The sequence below is a fragment of the Phacochoerus africanus genome, chromosome 11 (assembly GCF_016906955.1).
Source record: "Phacochoerus africanus isolate WHEZ1 chromosome 11, ROS_Pafr_v1, whole genome shotgun sequence".
Taxonomy (NCBI): domain Eukaryota; kingdom Metazoa; phylum Chordata; class Mammalia; order Artiodactyla; family Suidae; genus Phacochoerus; species Phacochoerus africanus.
The window spans coordinates 120,426,780-120,441,261 of record NC_062554.1 but is presented as its reverse complement, the minus strand read 5'-3'; the positions used below and the strand labels follow the sequence as shown (position 1 = coordinate 120,441,261).

The 14,482-nt window shown below is 45.3% G+C and overlaps 1 protein-coding gene and 1 pseudogene across 1 annotated transcript in view; both read right to left on the bottom strand.

Annotated features, from left to right (window-relative positions):
- Window positions 1-6,659, bottom strand: part of AXDND1 (axonemal dynein light chain domain containing 1) — an 87,670-nt gene extending 81,011 nt beyond the window's left edge. Inside the window, exons 1-4 of the mRNA XM_047753938.1 lie at window positions 6,614-6,659; window positions 6,023-6,213; window positions 4,577-4,749; window positions 4,091-4,194 (exon numbers count right to left, since the gene is read on the bottom strand). Of these exons, the coding sequence (XP_047609894.1) occupies window positions 4,091-4,194; window positions 4,577-4,749; window positions 6,023-6,101 (356 nt within the window). The 5' untranslated portion in view covers window positions 6,102-6,213; window positions 6,614-6,659. The remainder of the gene's footprint in view (window positions 1-4,090; window positions 4,195-4,576; window positions 4,750-6,022; window positions 6,214-6,613) is intronic.
- Window positions 1,209-2,164, bottom strand: LOC125111825 (glutathione S-transferase kappa 1-like; annotated as a pseudogene).
- Window positions 6,660-14,482: the final 7,823 nt, after the last annotated feature.

Here is a 14,482-nt window from a genome sequence, read left to right as displayed (position 1 = left end):
ATTTTGTTATATCCTCACCAACACTTGATATCATCTATTTTTTCATTATGGCCATCCTACTACACGTGAAATAGTATTTCATTGTGGTTTGATTTGCATTTCCTTAAGGCTAATGATGCTGAAGATCTTTTCGTGTACTTATTGGGCATTTTTATCTTCTTTGTACAAATGTCTAATCAAGGGAGCATACCCTTAAGCTTTTGTGACAGCCTCAGAAGCAGCAGCCTCCATGAAGCATTAACTCCATCCTCTTCTGAGAGTTACTCCCAAAGGCATCACTTCACACCTGCTCCTTCAGCCCTTCCAACAGTTTTGTAAATACTCAATTTTTTGCTTAAAATATCTAGAGTATTTATTTTCTGCACTGAATCCTGGTTGATAGAGCCATCAAAAAATATTACTCAGAGCCTATGTGCTTGATCGCTTGCATTTTACGGCTGTGCTCTGAATATTTAAGGCTGGTGAACAAGTTACCCCTTGTTAAGAATACTATTCATTGTGTCCACGTGGATTTTCTACTGGTGCCCTAACAATCAGCAACTTAACCAACAGAAATTTATTATCTTACAGCTCTGGAAGTAAGAAGTCCAACACAGGTCTCACTAGGATAAAATAAATCTGTTGGCAGGGCTGTGTCCCTTCCTGAATGCTCCAGGGGAGATTCATTTCTGTGCCTGTTTGGGTGAACACGACTCCGTTCCTTTCAGGTCTAAGACTGAAATCGCTGTTTCCTGGTTGTCAGCTGAAAGCTGGTCCCAGATTTTAGTGGCCAACGGCGTTCTTAGCTTGTATCCTCCCTTCCTCTATCTTCCAAGCCAGCGGGGGCAGACTTAATTCCTCTCATGTTTCGGAATCTGTCCTGTCTTCTGTCTCCTCTCTCTGCCCCATTCGCCTTCCTTCCTTTTCCACTTTGAAGACTCAGGCCATTAGGTTGGGCCCATCTTTTTTTTTTTTTTTTTTTTTAACAGGCTGCTGAATGGCATTAGGTTTATTTTGTGGAAAGCAGAGCTTGGAGCTCTCATGAGCCACTGAAGTAACAGCAGCCAGGAGACTAACAGAAGATGATGTACCAGAGCCCCCTCCCTGGCCTCTCCCAGGGTCCCCAGAAGAACCTGTCAGATAGGAAACCAGAGTCCCAGGGCCCTGCAGTGAAGGGGTGAGCAGATGCGTCTGCTGTTTCATACCAATAGCTTTGCTTCCTTGGGCTCCTTAAAGTCTGGCATTTACAGATGGAGGCACAGGGCCCATCCACTTCTCTTCCAGCAGGTGTGCCAGCAACTCCATCCGATCAGAGCCAGACAGCATGTGGGTTCTGTCATACAGGTGGGTCACAGGGATGGGCAGCCCAAAGACCCCAGGTCTGCGGGCTGCCCCAGTGGTCTCCTTGAGCTGGTTCTTCACCTGTGGTGTTGAGACCCTTTCCAGAAGTCCTGGGCCTGTCCTGTGGACATGCCAGCCTTCTCCGCTGTGGACAGGATGCTCTGAGGCTCTGTGATGTCTTCGTCCCGTGACCAGATGTGCATCCACTGTTCCCTGGACACTTTCTCCAGCATCGCCGGGTGCTCCAGTTTTACTGAGATGAGGAAGTGCATGGCTGTCAAACTTCCTTTTTCAAGGGTCACAGAGAAGAAATCTCTCGGGAAGTGGAGGGAAACCTGGAGATGCGGTCCCAGGAGCTTAATGTCATCTTTCAAGTACAGAGCTTTGCGGGGAAGCATAGCTGGCAGCTGGTTTCTGCTGTCTTTCATGATCCCTGCACTTAAGCTCGAGGCTGACGTTCCAGATGTTCTTGTACCAGCACAGAACCTCGAAGGCCAGCCAGGAGGAGGGGGACAGCACATCACAGAAGAGCTCCAGGGGTCACAGTAGGGGCCCCATACTGCACAGGACAACTGCAAAGCAGTCGCAGCCCAGAAAGTGAGGCAGCATGCGATTCCTTCCGGGGCCCATCTTGATAATTCAGGATAATCTCAAGATTAAGGTCCTTAACCTTCATCACATCTGCAAAGTCCCTTTCGCCACGTAAGACATGCATCTATAGGTTCTGAGGATTGAAGGGAGGACATTTCAGGGAGGCCGTCATCCTCTCTACCGCATGACAGGTCTTCGCATTTTAAAAATTCCAAGTCACAGGTCATTTGACGTTAAAACTTTAATGTCAGTTTATCGCCACATTCAGATATAGCTAATTATTTTTTCCAAGTACTTCCAATGGCTTATAGTTACTAGTTATGATATTAATAATTATAGCCATATCCGGAGGCATAGAGTAAAATACAGATATTTACAACACCAAAGCCCCAGGACACAAAAGTCAACAGCCTGAATTTCTGCCACCTTTTCTAGGACTGAGACATGGCTGAGTAAGAACATATTTAAATAGCACCGTAAAGTTTTACAAGTGCTTTGGACTCATTATCTCATCTGTGCTTTCTACATCCCCAGGAGGTACACAAAAGAGAGCAAGGCTATCATTCCCTTTTTACAAACGAGAAAATGGAACTCAGCAAGACTAAATAACCTACCCAAGTATTAGTTAACTGTGAACTTACTAATAAGTGATATTTCAGCAAGAAGCATGGAGGGAGTAAACTGATAAATGAACAACACATGGAAAATCAGCAGATCATAATCTTCACAGGGGAAATGTTGACATTGTAAATATTTATTTTGTCTTTTTGTCTTTTTAGGGCCGCACCCACGGAGGTTCCCAGGCTAGGGGCTGAATCGGAGCTATAGCCGCTGGCCTACACCACAGCCACAGCAACCCAGATCCGAGCCGCATCTGCGACCTACACCACAGCTCATGGCAACGCCGGATCCTTGACCCACTGAGCGAGGCCAGGGATGAAACCCCCAACCTCATGGTTCCTAGACGGATTTGTTTCCACTGTGCCACAATGGGAACTCCTGTTTTTATATCATTTTAGAAATGATATAAAAACAACAATAGGAATTCCCTAGTGGTGCAGTGGGTTAAGGACCTGGCATTGTCACTGCAGCTGCTTGTGTCACTGCTATAGCTTGGATTCCATCCCTGGCCGGGGGTGGGGGTGGGGGAAAGAGAACCCAACAGTAGAACTTGCTGGTTGATATAAAACAGTGTAGAGAATTCCCATCATGGCTCAGCAATAATGAACCCCACTAGTATCCATGAGGATGCGGGTTCAATCCCTGGCCTGGATCAGTGGGTTAAGGATCTGGTGTTGCCATGAGCTGTGGTGTAGGTCGCAGATGCAGCTTGGATCTTTCTTGGATGTTTCTGTGGCTGTGGACCGGCAGCTGCAGCTCTGATTTGATCCCTAGCCTGGGAACTTCTATGTGCCGCAGGTGTGGCCCTAAAAAGACAAACAAAAAAAACAGTGTAAAGTTTAAGGGTTCGCTTTGAGGAAAACCACAGATTAAGCAATTGCTTTTCAAGGTTTTTCACATCATGAAGCTATATTACTTAGCTCTTCTCAGATGGGCCAATATAACAGGCCCTAAAAGCATATACTGTCCCTTCTACTAGGGTACAACAAGGAATAGGAGAGTAAGGGGACAAAGACACAAAGGCATGCAAAAACAAATTTAAACAAGTGAAAAGTCAGAAGAGCCAACACCTATTACCATCCTGATAATAACCATACACAAAAAGGCAGTCTCATGCCCTCTTTGGATTGTATTCAGATTCATCAAAGACACTGCAATCTTTTTTTTTTTTTTTTTTCGGTCTTTTTGCCTTTTCTAGGGCCGCTCCCACAGCATGTGGAGATTCTCAGGCTAGGGGTCTAATCGAAGCTCTAGATGCCCGCCTACACCAGAGTCACAGCAATGCAGGATCCAAGCCGCGTCTGCAACCTATACCACAGCTCAAGGCAACGCCGGATCCTTAACCCACTGAGCAAGGCCAGGGATCAAACCTGTGTCCTCATGGTTCCTAGTTGGATTCGTTAACCGCTGCGCCACGACGGGAACTCCAAAGACACTGCAATCTTAAAAATCTATGATTCTATGATTTTTTTCCAATTCTGCTCCTCCTAAGGCAATCATACAAAATGAGATCATTACCCTATTCATTTGTTTCTACCCCACTATCTTCCTTCTTTACCTTCCAGCTCCCGTTAGGGAAACAGGATGGTCAATCAGATATTTGAACTTATTTCTTCGAATAGGGTTATGCCAAACATGGTCAGCACGGCGTGGAAGAGTAACCTGAGAAGAAAAACATGAACACACAGCAGAGGGCGCTGGAGTCAGTGAAATCTATTATTAATTGTTTTTTTAAGTATTTACAAGGGCATCTGGATACATTATGGAAAAGAGAGCAGAACTCTTATTCAGTACTAGGAAGAAAGACCGAAACTAGGCTAATTCAATAGTGAAAGAAGAATATCAAGACTGAGAGGAGTAGTGATCATTTATGAAAATTACACAGGTTAACAGAAATACTCAAGCATTTCCTTGGAAATATTCATGCAAAAGAGTTTTCATTCTAGGAAATTAATTTTAAAATTGTCTTAAGACAATCTGGAACATATAACATAGGCTCAACCAAAAGATAATGTTCCCAAGTCCTTTAAATGTATATACACACCTTTGGGGTTTTAATTTTCTTAGGGGGCAGTAAGTTCTCAGGACAAGGACCAGCATTGGCTGCACAGGTCAGAGAAAGTAGAACTTCTTCAGGGATGAACTGGTTCTGAAGGGAAGGAGGAAGGGGTTTTGACCAATCCACCAGACTTTTTTTCTCCCTTAGTTCAGGAAGTCCTAAGAAAAGAATGGGAAAGAAAAGCTTACTATAGTTTTTTTGAGAGTTAAGAGATTCCCAGGCTGCCTCATCAATCCCATCTATCTGTCACTAACAGAAAGAAAAAAAAAATTGCTTCTGGTTGTCAAGAATAGCAACAATATTTAAAACACTGAAAATCATCTATCTAGTCAAGGGAAAAAAAAAAACTAGTATTGTCTGTCCTACTCACACATATCAGACATCAGTTCAAAAACACAGATACAGGGGTTCCCCTGTGGTGCAGCAGGTTGAGGGTTCAGTGTTGTCATTGCAGCAGGTCAGATTCGATTCCTGTCCTGGGAAATTCCACATGCTGCAGGAGCAGCTAGCAAAATAAGCAAACTCAGGTATCAAATGCCAAACCGCTGGTATTTAAAATAAGTTGAATTTAAAACAATATAGGAGTTCCCATCGTGGCGCAGCGGTTAACGAATCCGACTAAGAACCATGAGGTTGCGGGTTCGGTCCCTGGCCTTGCTCAGTGAGTTAAGGATCCAGCGTTGCCGTGAGCTGTGGTGTAGGTCACAGACGTGGCTCGGATCCCGCGTTGCTGTGGCTCTGGCGTAGGCTGGGGGCTACAGCTCCAATTGGACCCCTAGCCTGGGAACCTCCATATGCTGAGGGAGCAGCCCAAGAAATGGCAAAAATACCAAAAAAAAATATATATATGTGTTTGTATATATATAATATATATATGTATATATACATAAAACTCATCAGCATGTGAAAAAAAACTACAAACACAGTCCTTCTGTGGAGTAGTGAAACAAGACTCCAACAAAAATACTATAAAATGGCTTTTGATTTTTTTAAAACAACTGTATTGAAAAACGGAGCTAAAAAGGTATCCTGGAGTTCCCGTCGTGGCGCAGTGGTTAACGAATCCGACTAGGAACCAAGAGGTTGCGGGTTCGGTCCCTGCCCTTGCTCAGTGGGTGAACGATCCGGCGTTGCCGTGAGCTGTGGTGTAGGTTGCAGACGCGGCTCAGATCCCGCGTTGCTGTGGCTCTGGCGTAGGCCGGTGGCTACAGCTCCGATTCGACCCCTAGCCTGGGAACCTCCATATGCCGCGGGAGCGGCCCAAGAAATAGCAACAACAACAGACAAAAGACAAGAGACAAAAAAAATAAAAAATAAAAAAAAAATAAAAAGGTATCCTGAAATCTCAGATTAAGGCGCATAATGAACGTATTGTGCTTTCTGTCTAGGACCATGATTATTTATGCCTGTGAGATCCTTGAAGCACTTTACCTCTCTCTTCCTTGGATGTAGAGATTTTCAAATGTTTGCCCTCAGATGCTGATGTGGAAGGCGTTTTCGGAAGCGACATAATAAGCAATGCTCCTATCACTCTCTTTAGTAATTTGAAATAGCCCTCCAGAAAGCTAACCTAGAAACTTAAGCAGCGGCATCCTGGGACTTGGCAGGGCTGCCACGTTGACCTGAAGGCAAAAAAACAAACAAACAAACAAACCCACCAAAGTGAGACAAGCACCCCCGTCCCCCACCAAACAAGTGTTTATGTTACCCTTGGCGTTTATAATTCATCTACAATGGGTTCTCCCTCTGTGGGGAGACTTCTGGGCTCTCCCAAGGCCTCTGACGCAACAAAGAAGCTTGTGGGTGGATGAGAGTCTGGTCCCCGGCGGCGGGGAGAGACACGCTCTTACCACCCACCCCTCCAACCACCGAGGGCGCCCCCGGCTCGAGGCGAGTGGTCTCCGACCCCGGCCTCCCCCACAGGCCGCGCCTCGTGCATGCAGCTCCACCGACTCGAGGGTGGCAGAGTTCGCAATGTTTCTGCCTCAGAAATGATGGGAAACGGACACTTGCAAGCCGTACCCATAAACTGTGTTTTCCGCCGTACACCTTGTCGCTTCGCCTCTCCCCAAACGCGTGCGCGTCGTCATAGAAACCCAGGACCCCGAGCCTAAGCAACCCTCAACCGGGGCTGCCTTCGGCGGTGCCGGCGTCCGCGCCCACAGCAGCGGAGCAGGGAGCCGGCTAAGAATCGCAACAATCTCTCGGGGAGCCTATGTGTTTTAAATCATAGCATTAAGTTCGGCAGCCGTGGAAAATAAAAATGTTTAATCGGACCGTTCTCACAGGGTCAGAAAGTGAATCCTTGGGCTTGGACCGCAGACCTGCACCAGTGCGCAAGTGCTAGGGGTGGCTGGGGATGCTCCCTGCACCCCCACGACATCTTGCCCTTTCTCTCCCCTAGGCACCTGCTTCTGGACCTCTACTGTTGACCTCTCTGGTTCCTGACCCAAGGCGCCCTGGGACTTGAGCAAGCATCCCTGAAAAGTTTTTTCGCGTCGCTCTATCGTGCTTTTTGTGTTGTTTTGCCTATTTTTCTAAAAGCTTGGATACTGAAAAACTCTGGGTTCCCATCAGTTGAGGTGAAGCAGTGTAATGGAGCAGGGCCCTGTGAGGCTCCTAGGCACACAAGCCTTCCTGTGTCCTCCATTTCTTGTTTTTAGGGAATAAGGCTCAGCCTTCATGACCTTCCCTCAGTTCCAAAGGGCCGTTGCTAATTGGGGAAGGAAGGGGATGCAGAGATCAGGGAGATAAGATAACAGTAGTGCAGCCCCGGGGCAGGGTCCTGGTTCCTCCTCAAGGAATATACGTAGCAATACCTTTGAACCTTTTGGTAGAACTAAAACCCCCAGCAAGTAGAAGAACTACTTGATGAAGCATTCTTCATTCTGGGAAGAAGGAGGACCACCAGAACCAGTCCTGGGGCCACTAAACTTAACCCGCCCTGAGAAACAATGCTAGCTGGCCGTCCACCCTGATCCTTAGATTTGCCACTCCCCAAACAATAAAACCACCTCCTAGTCTCTCCCAAGGGGGTGGCACAGTCTTTAAGGCATTAGCCTGCTGGGGCCCCCTTTGCCTGGCAAAGCAATAACTGTATTTTTCTCCTTCACCCAAAACACTCTGTGTTTCTTTTCAGCAACAGCGGAGAGGCCGAACGGCAACACTTTCAAAAGGGGGCAGGAATCAGGGCAATTCTACCCTCTAGCTGGTCTAGTGGCTAGGAGTCCTGGTTTTCACTTATGCTGCCCAGGTTCGATTCCTGAGCAAAGAATTAAAATCTTGCTCCAAGATATCACCACTGCTGTCTCTCTGAGATCAGAGGAATTAAATGCAGATGCTGCCCGTGTCCTTGGCATCTTCTTTGGATATTTAAGCATTGCCCTCCCCACCCCCACCCCCTCACCAAACTCCCCTGGCAGGCAGAAGGCATTCCTATGTCCAGACATTTTTTTTTTTGGCTGGAGGCTGGTCAGGAGATGGCACTTCAGGCAGACGCATTCCAAATAAAATCGTTGGGTCCTACTGCTTAAAAATATGCTCTCAGGAAATAATGAGATAAACACATTTCAAATGGAGGAGCTGAGAACCCCCCTCTTTCCGCCACCCAGATTGTTACTCAACTGAAGTTGGGTCAGCTCACCCAATTGGCAGCAAAGCCAATTTACTGACGACCGGTTGTGAAAGAAAGCACCCTGTTTATTGCAAGGTGCCAAGCAAGGAGAACAGGCTCAAAAGCTCTCTGATGGCTGTTATGGAAGTGTTTTTAAAGGCCAGATGAGGGAGAAGGTCACAGGAAGACTGATCAACTTATGAGCGTTTTTCTGATTGATTTCTGGTTGGCAGTGAGGTAACTGGGTGATGTTTCAGGAGTCAACATCATCACCCTTGTAATTTCAAACTGCTGCCGGAAAGATGTTACCGGAATCTGGGTTCTTGCTCATGAAGCTGAAGCATGAACTTCGAAAACACACAGGCATCAAGCAAGCAAAGTCTTTGCTACAGGAAAGCAAATAGCTCCCAGGACAGCTGGGAGGGGGAAGAAGAGTCCCCCTTCTCTATTATCTTATAGGGGTTTTTAATCCCTTAAAGATGGGGGGTACCAACGTGGGGTCCAATGGGCCCCCCATTGGCCTTGCCCAATTACCTCTATCAGTCCTTGTCCAATAGGGGTTTTGGGGTGGGGGGATGTCCCACAAGTCTCACCGTTTCTTTGCCCTTCTCTTCCCCTAGGGGATTAGAGATTAATGTCCATCTGGGTGTAGGTACACTCCCTATAGTAAACCAGGCCTGTGGGGATGTTACTCCCTGGAGCCCTTAAGCCACAAATGTTAATCAACGGCCATATCAAAGAAGGCATCGGAGCCCACGCTCCTCCACCTCCTCCACTGACGACCTGAGTTATTATTCCGCCTCAAAACTATTTGGGATCTATGTGTTTCCGTCAGCAGGGGTCACCTTCTTCTATCTGGTGGGGGGTTGGGTATCTATAAAACAACTTAGATATGGCTCAGAATATTATCAGCCCTTGAGTAGGAACTCAGGGTCCTTGACTTTTGTTTTAAACTATTTTACCTTACTTGACAGTTTTCCTTTGTTTCTGCATTTTCTCACTTCTCTGATTAAATTTGCTCTTTGGAACTCAAGGAAGGCCTATGAGGCTAATGCTTTTCTACAAATAAAACACGGGGAACTGGGGGGGCAGGGAGTGGTGTCTGTCCGCCAGGAGGCTTCACAGGGTTCTGCTCAGTTTTAGGTTCATTTCGTATTAGGAATGGAACCTTGATCCCAAGTAATGCTGGTGGAATCCCAGCATCCAGATGCCTCTAGTCTAAAAAATTAATTTCAGGAGGGAAGAAAAGTTTCAGTCAGGCAGTGCCTGGCACAATACATGATGTAGGAAAATCAACTGAAATGTTCTATTGCTTCTGCGTTTATAGACTTAAGTCTCTGGTTTTCAGGGTAATAGGTCATAAAAACAGGCAAATTGTTGAAAACAAACAACAATCTCGATGGCCCCTTTTAATTCCTTTTAGACACACAAAAAGTCTATGTTAGCCTTTAGCCCTATCTCCCATCACTCTAATATTTCTCTAGATTTTCCAAGAACTAAAATACACACACATAGCACACATACAGTTCACCTTAAGGCCTGGCAACCATCGAAATCTAAGGCGCAGAAGCAATGCACAGCAGGTAGAAGGTAATTTTGCTCCAAAGTTCATTTTCCTCCCTCCTCACTGGTGTTAACTCCACGTTAGAGTTTGAAACTACAACCAGAATAATGAAAGTCAAGGTGCCAAAACTCCAGTGTTGGCTTATACATGGTTTATCAAGCCTTTAAGTATTAGAAGAACAAAGTAACTCATTTTTCATATTCTTAAGTTTAACCACAACCTAACGTAGGGCATTGATAAGATGGGGATAAGTGAACAGATTTGAGATACAAGAAAAGTAAAACCTATACGATTTGGGAAGTGATTGGATCTATGGAATGAAGAAAAAGACATCCAAGTTTATTTTCTCAGAGCTCCCATCATGGCGCAGTGGTTAACGAATCCAACTAGGAACATGAGGTTGCAGGTTCGATCCCTGGCCTTGCTCAGTGGGTCGAGGATCCAGCATTGCTGTGAGCTGTGGTGTGGGTTGCAGACGTGGCTCGGATCCCACGCTGCTGTGGCTCAGGCGTAAGCTGGTGGCTGCGGCTCCCACTGGACCCCTCACCTGGGAATCTCCATATGCCGCTGGAGAGGCCCTAGAAAAGACAAAACAAAACAAAACAAAAAAAGTTTACTTTTCTCTTTTTTTGGTCTTACTAGGGCCGTACCCTTGGCATATGGAGGTTCCCAGGTTAGGGGTCCAATGGGAGCTGTAGCTGATGGCCTACACCACAGTCACTCCAACACAGGATCTGAGCTTGTCTGCAATCTACACCACAGCACGTGGCAATGCTGGATCCTTAACTCACTGATCAAGGCCAGGAATCGAACCCCGTGTCCTCATGGATACTATTCGGGTTCGTTCACCACTGAGCCATGATAGGTACTCCAGTTAATTCTCATTTTTTATCAGGTACGATGGTGTGGTGATTACACCTACCACTTCCTGAACAAAGATCTGGGTTAAAGTTGTAGAAGTATGGGAGTTCCTGTTGTGGCGCAGTGGTTAACGAATCCGACTAGGAACCATGAGGTTGCGGGTTTGATCCCTGGCCTTGCTCAGTGGGTTAAGGATCCGACGTTGCCGTGAGCTTGGATCCCGCATTGCTGTGGGCTCTGGTGTAGGCCGGCATCTAGAACTTCGATTAGACCCCTAGCTTGGGAATCTCCATGTGCCGTGGGAGTGGCCCTAGAATAGACAAAAAAGACAAAAAAAAAGTTGTAGAAGTATATGAAGTAGTAAGTAAGCACAAGAAGAGATAACATAAGACCATTACAATAAGACCAGAGCTACTGAAGAATACAATTGCTACTCTTGAGAAACTCCTCTCAAAAGTTTAAATCATACCAAGGGAATGCAAAAATGTTGTCAGGTAACAACATAAAACATAAAAAATGTTCTAAGACTATTGAGGTCTTTGATGGAAAATACCATAGCAAAATGTAGGTAATTTTTCTAAATAAAAACTATCAAGACATAGTAAAAGTGAGTTATAAACAAGGCTAACTGCTTCTTGAAGTCAGCTGACTTCTGTGGCAGCTTAACACCTTCTCAGTAGTAGGGTCTTCCAGGACTTTAGGTGGACAGAACATCTCAGAAGAAAGCCAGTCAGGAGTTCCCGTCGTGGCTCAATGGTTAATGAACTTGACTAGTATACATGAGGACACGGGTTCAATCTCTGGCCTTGTTCAGTGTGTTAAGGATCTGGTGTTGCTGTGAGCTGTGGTGTAGGTTGCAGATGTGGCTCGGATCCTGCTGTAGGTTACAGCTCTGATTTGACCCCTAGCCTGGGAACTTCCATATGCCCTGGGTGTGACCCTAAAAAGAAAAAAAAAAAAAAAAAAAAAAACCAGCCACTGAGTGTAATCACCAAAGGTGTCCCGAACTGGGAATAAACAAACACTGGGTGTGTTCATGTACCAATCTATCACCAACTCATTTTCTAAGTGTGGGCAAGGGTTATACACACATCTGTGGGCACTTAAATATAGCATGCAAAGCTCCCTGAAGGCATCTGAGTGGGAAATGGGCCAGCATTTGTATTTAATAGAGCTAAAAAATGAAGGTATTAATCACAAATGTTTAAAAGGAGACACTGAGACAAAAACCTAGACACTATTCAGGCAAACACTTCCCAGGTGGAAAGTAGCTTCTAGTATTCCTTTCATAAAAACAATGGTATCTCTAAAACTGAAATGATTCTTAGTTTTAGGTCATTATGCAATTTCACCAGCACTGCCTCCCTTCAGATTCCAAGCAGACATGCCCAGAGGAAGAAAAGTGCTTTTTGTCCAGTTCACCGGTGCATCTTCAGTGCATAGTACATGGTATTGACATCTAGGCAAAAAATTCATAATTCCCAGCATATAATAAGCTGGACTGCTATAGAGAGCAAATTCAGTGACCATCTGAGCGTGCCACCCCATGTGCAACTTCTTCTATTTACAAACTGGAGTTTCGGTTTTATAAACCAGACTTGTGAACGTAGCTAACTTGGGTCCAAACACAGCTGAACCTAAAAGGACAAAAGGACCCTAAACTTTAGTAAATCTATCAAGAAAAATCACATTGTGGCTTCAGCCCTAGAGGCAAACAGCCATATGGTCCAAGAAATAGGGGCACATCTAATTTCTGAAGGGTCTTCCCCCTTTTAACTCTTCTGACACTGCAGAGGTAGGTGAGTAGAACCAGACCACAAACTAGCAAGTACTTCTTGGCTGTTACTACTCTACGTATTCTAGTAAAGAATATTGTGACGTCAAGTCCTACTCATAAAAGTTTCCTATGATGAGATTCTTTGGAGGCAAGGGAGGCAACCTATCTTGTTTCAAAATGTTTCCCTAAGTCTTGTCTGAAAAGGCACACTTCCCAGTCAACAGATTTTCACTTTTCATTAGAAACCCATATCCATTTCCAGAGTTCCCGTCGTGGCTCAGTGGAAATGCATCTGACTAGTATCCATGAGGACAAAGGTTTGATCCCTGGCCTCACTCAGTGGGTTAAGGATCCAGCATTGTCGTGAGCTGTGGTATAGGCTCAGATCTGGCATTGCTATAGCTGTGGTGTAGGCCAGAGGCTACAGCTCCTATGTGACCTCTAGCCTGGGAACCTCCATAGGCTGCAGGTGCTGTCCTAAAAAGACCAAACAAACAAAAAAACACCAAGAGACTAGGTTTTTTCCAAATATTTTTTATTTACCACATTCTTCACAGAGGCAATATTTTGCCCTTCTGTGTGCATGTTTGCTTTTTAAAGTTTAAAAAACTGTTTAATGCTAATACAGTATGACCTAAACAAACTGATGATAGCAGCAATCTGATGAAGATACAGGAGGTGGGAGGGATAAGAATGTAGGGAAAGGGCAAACAAGAATGAATTAGAAAATAAAATTTATAATAATTTCAGACTCCTGTGACATCTCTGTAGCGTTCAGAACACTATGAATTCAATGCACCTGCTGGAAAGGTACTGCCACAGGAAGGAAGCTGCTGCTCTGGCCCAAATGGCAGAGCCTTGGCTAAGGCTTGAGTTCTCCTCCCACTGGGCAAGTGTCAGGTTTGTACATGGGAATTCAAATTGCATCCCTAAGCAACTGGGTGCAGTAAACTGCCCCAGGTTTCAAAGTTATTTAAAACCAAGTACACCTATCACTTCACTAAAACAAACAAAAGAACACCACAAAGCATGGTCAAGTATCTGCTAGCTTAAAGGCTAAACTCCTCTGGGAAGGGTATGTTGACAACAAAAATGTGAATGTCATAATGCAGATATGAGGAAAGCATTTTAAAAAAAAAAGCAGTATAGAAACAAGTTACAGATGTTTTAAAAAGCCTTCATATTTTATAGCAGAAAAAGGAAATGTTATTAAGGATTTAGTAAATTATATAGATTGGACAGCCTCCCTACTAGCATAAGACGATCAATTTTATCTATTGATTTCCAAACTGGGCATTAAATTTAGGGTGGGAGGAGTTCCCATCGTGGCTCAGTGGTTAATGAATCCGATTAGGAACCATGAGGTTTGATCCCTGGCTTCGCTCAGTGGGTTAAGGATCTGGCTTTGCCGTGAGCTGTGGTGTAGGTTGCAGATGCGGCTACAGCTCCGATTAGACCCCTGGCCTGGGAACCTCCATATGCCATGGGAGTGGGTCTAGAAGAGGCAAAAAAAAAAAAAAAAAGAATTCCATTCTCTTACCTCAATAGATTGGCTTATTCATAACCAGATCTTAGACCAATCTGTTCTTCTCTGCTCGCTCATTGCATTTAAAGCCGTTTTTTGCTTTGTTTTATTTTTGGCCACAACTGCAGCATGTGGAAGTTCCCAGGGATCAGGAGTTACCATCGTGGCGCAGTGGTTAACGAATCTGACTAGGAACCATGAGGTTGCGGGTTCGGTCCCTGCCCTTGCTCAGTGGGTTAACGATCCGGCGTTGCCGTGAGCTGTGGTATAGGTTGCAGACGTGGCTCGGATCCTGCGTTGCTGTGGCTCTGGCGTAGGCCGGAGGCTACAGCTCCGATTCGACCCCTAGCCTGGGAACCTCCATATGCTGCGAGAGCGGCCCAAGAAATAGCAAAAAGACAAAAAAAAAAGAAGTTCCCAGGGATCAAACCTGCACCACAGTATCAACCTGAGCCCCTGCAGTGACAACACCAGATCCTTAACCCACCAGACCACAAGGGAATTCTTCAGTTCTCTCATTGTATTAATAATGTACTTATAGATTCAAATCA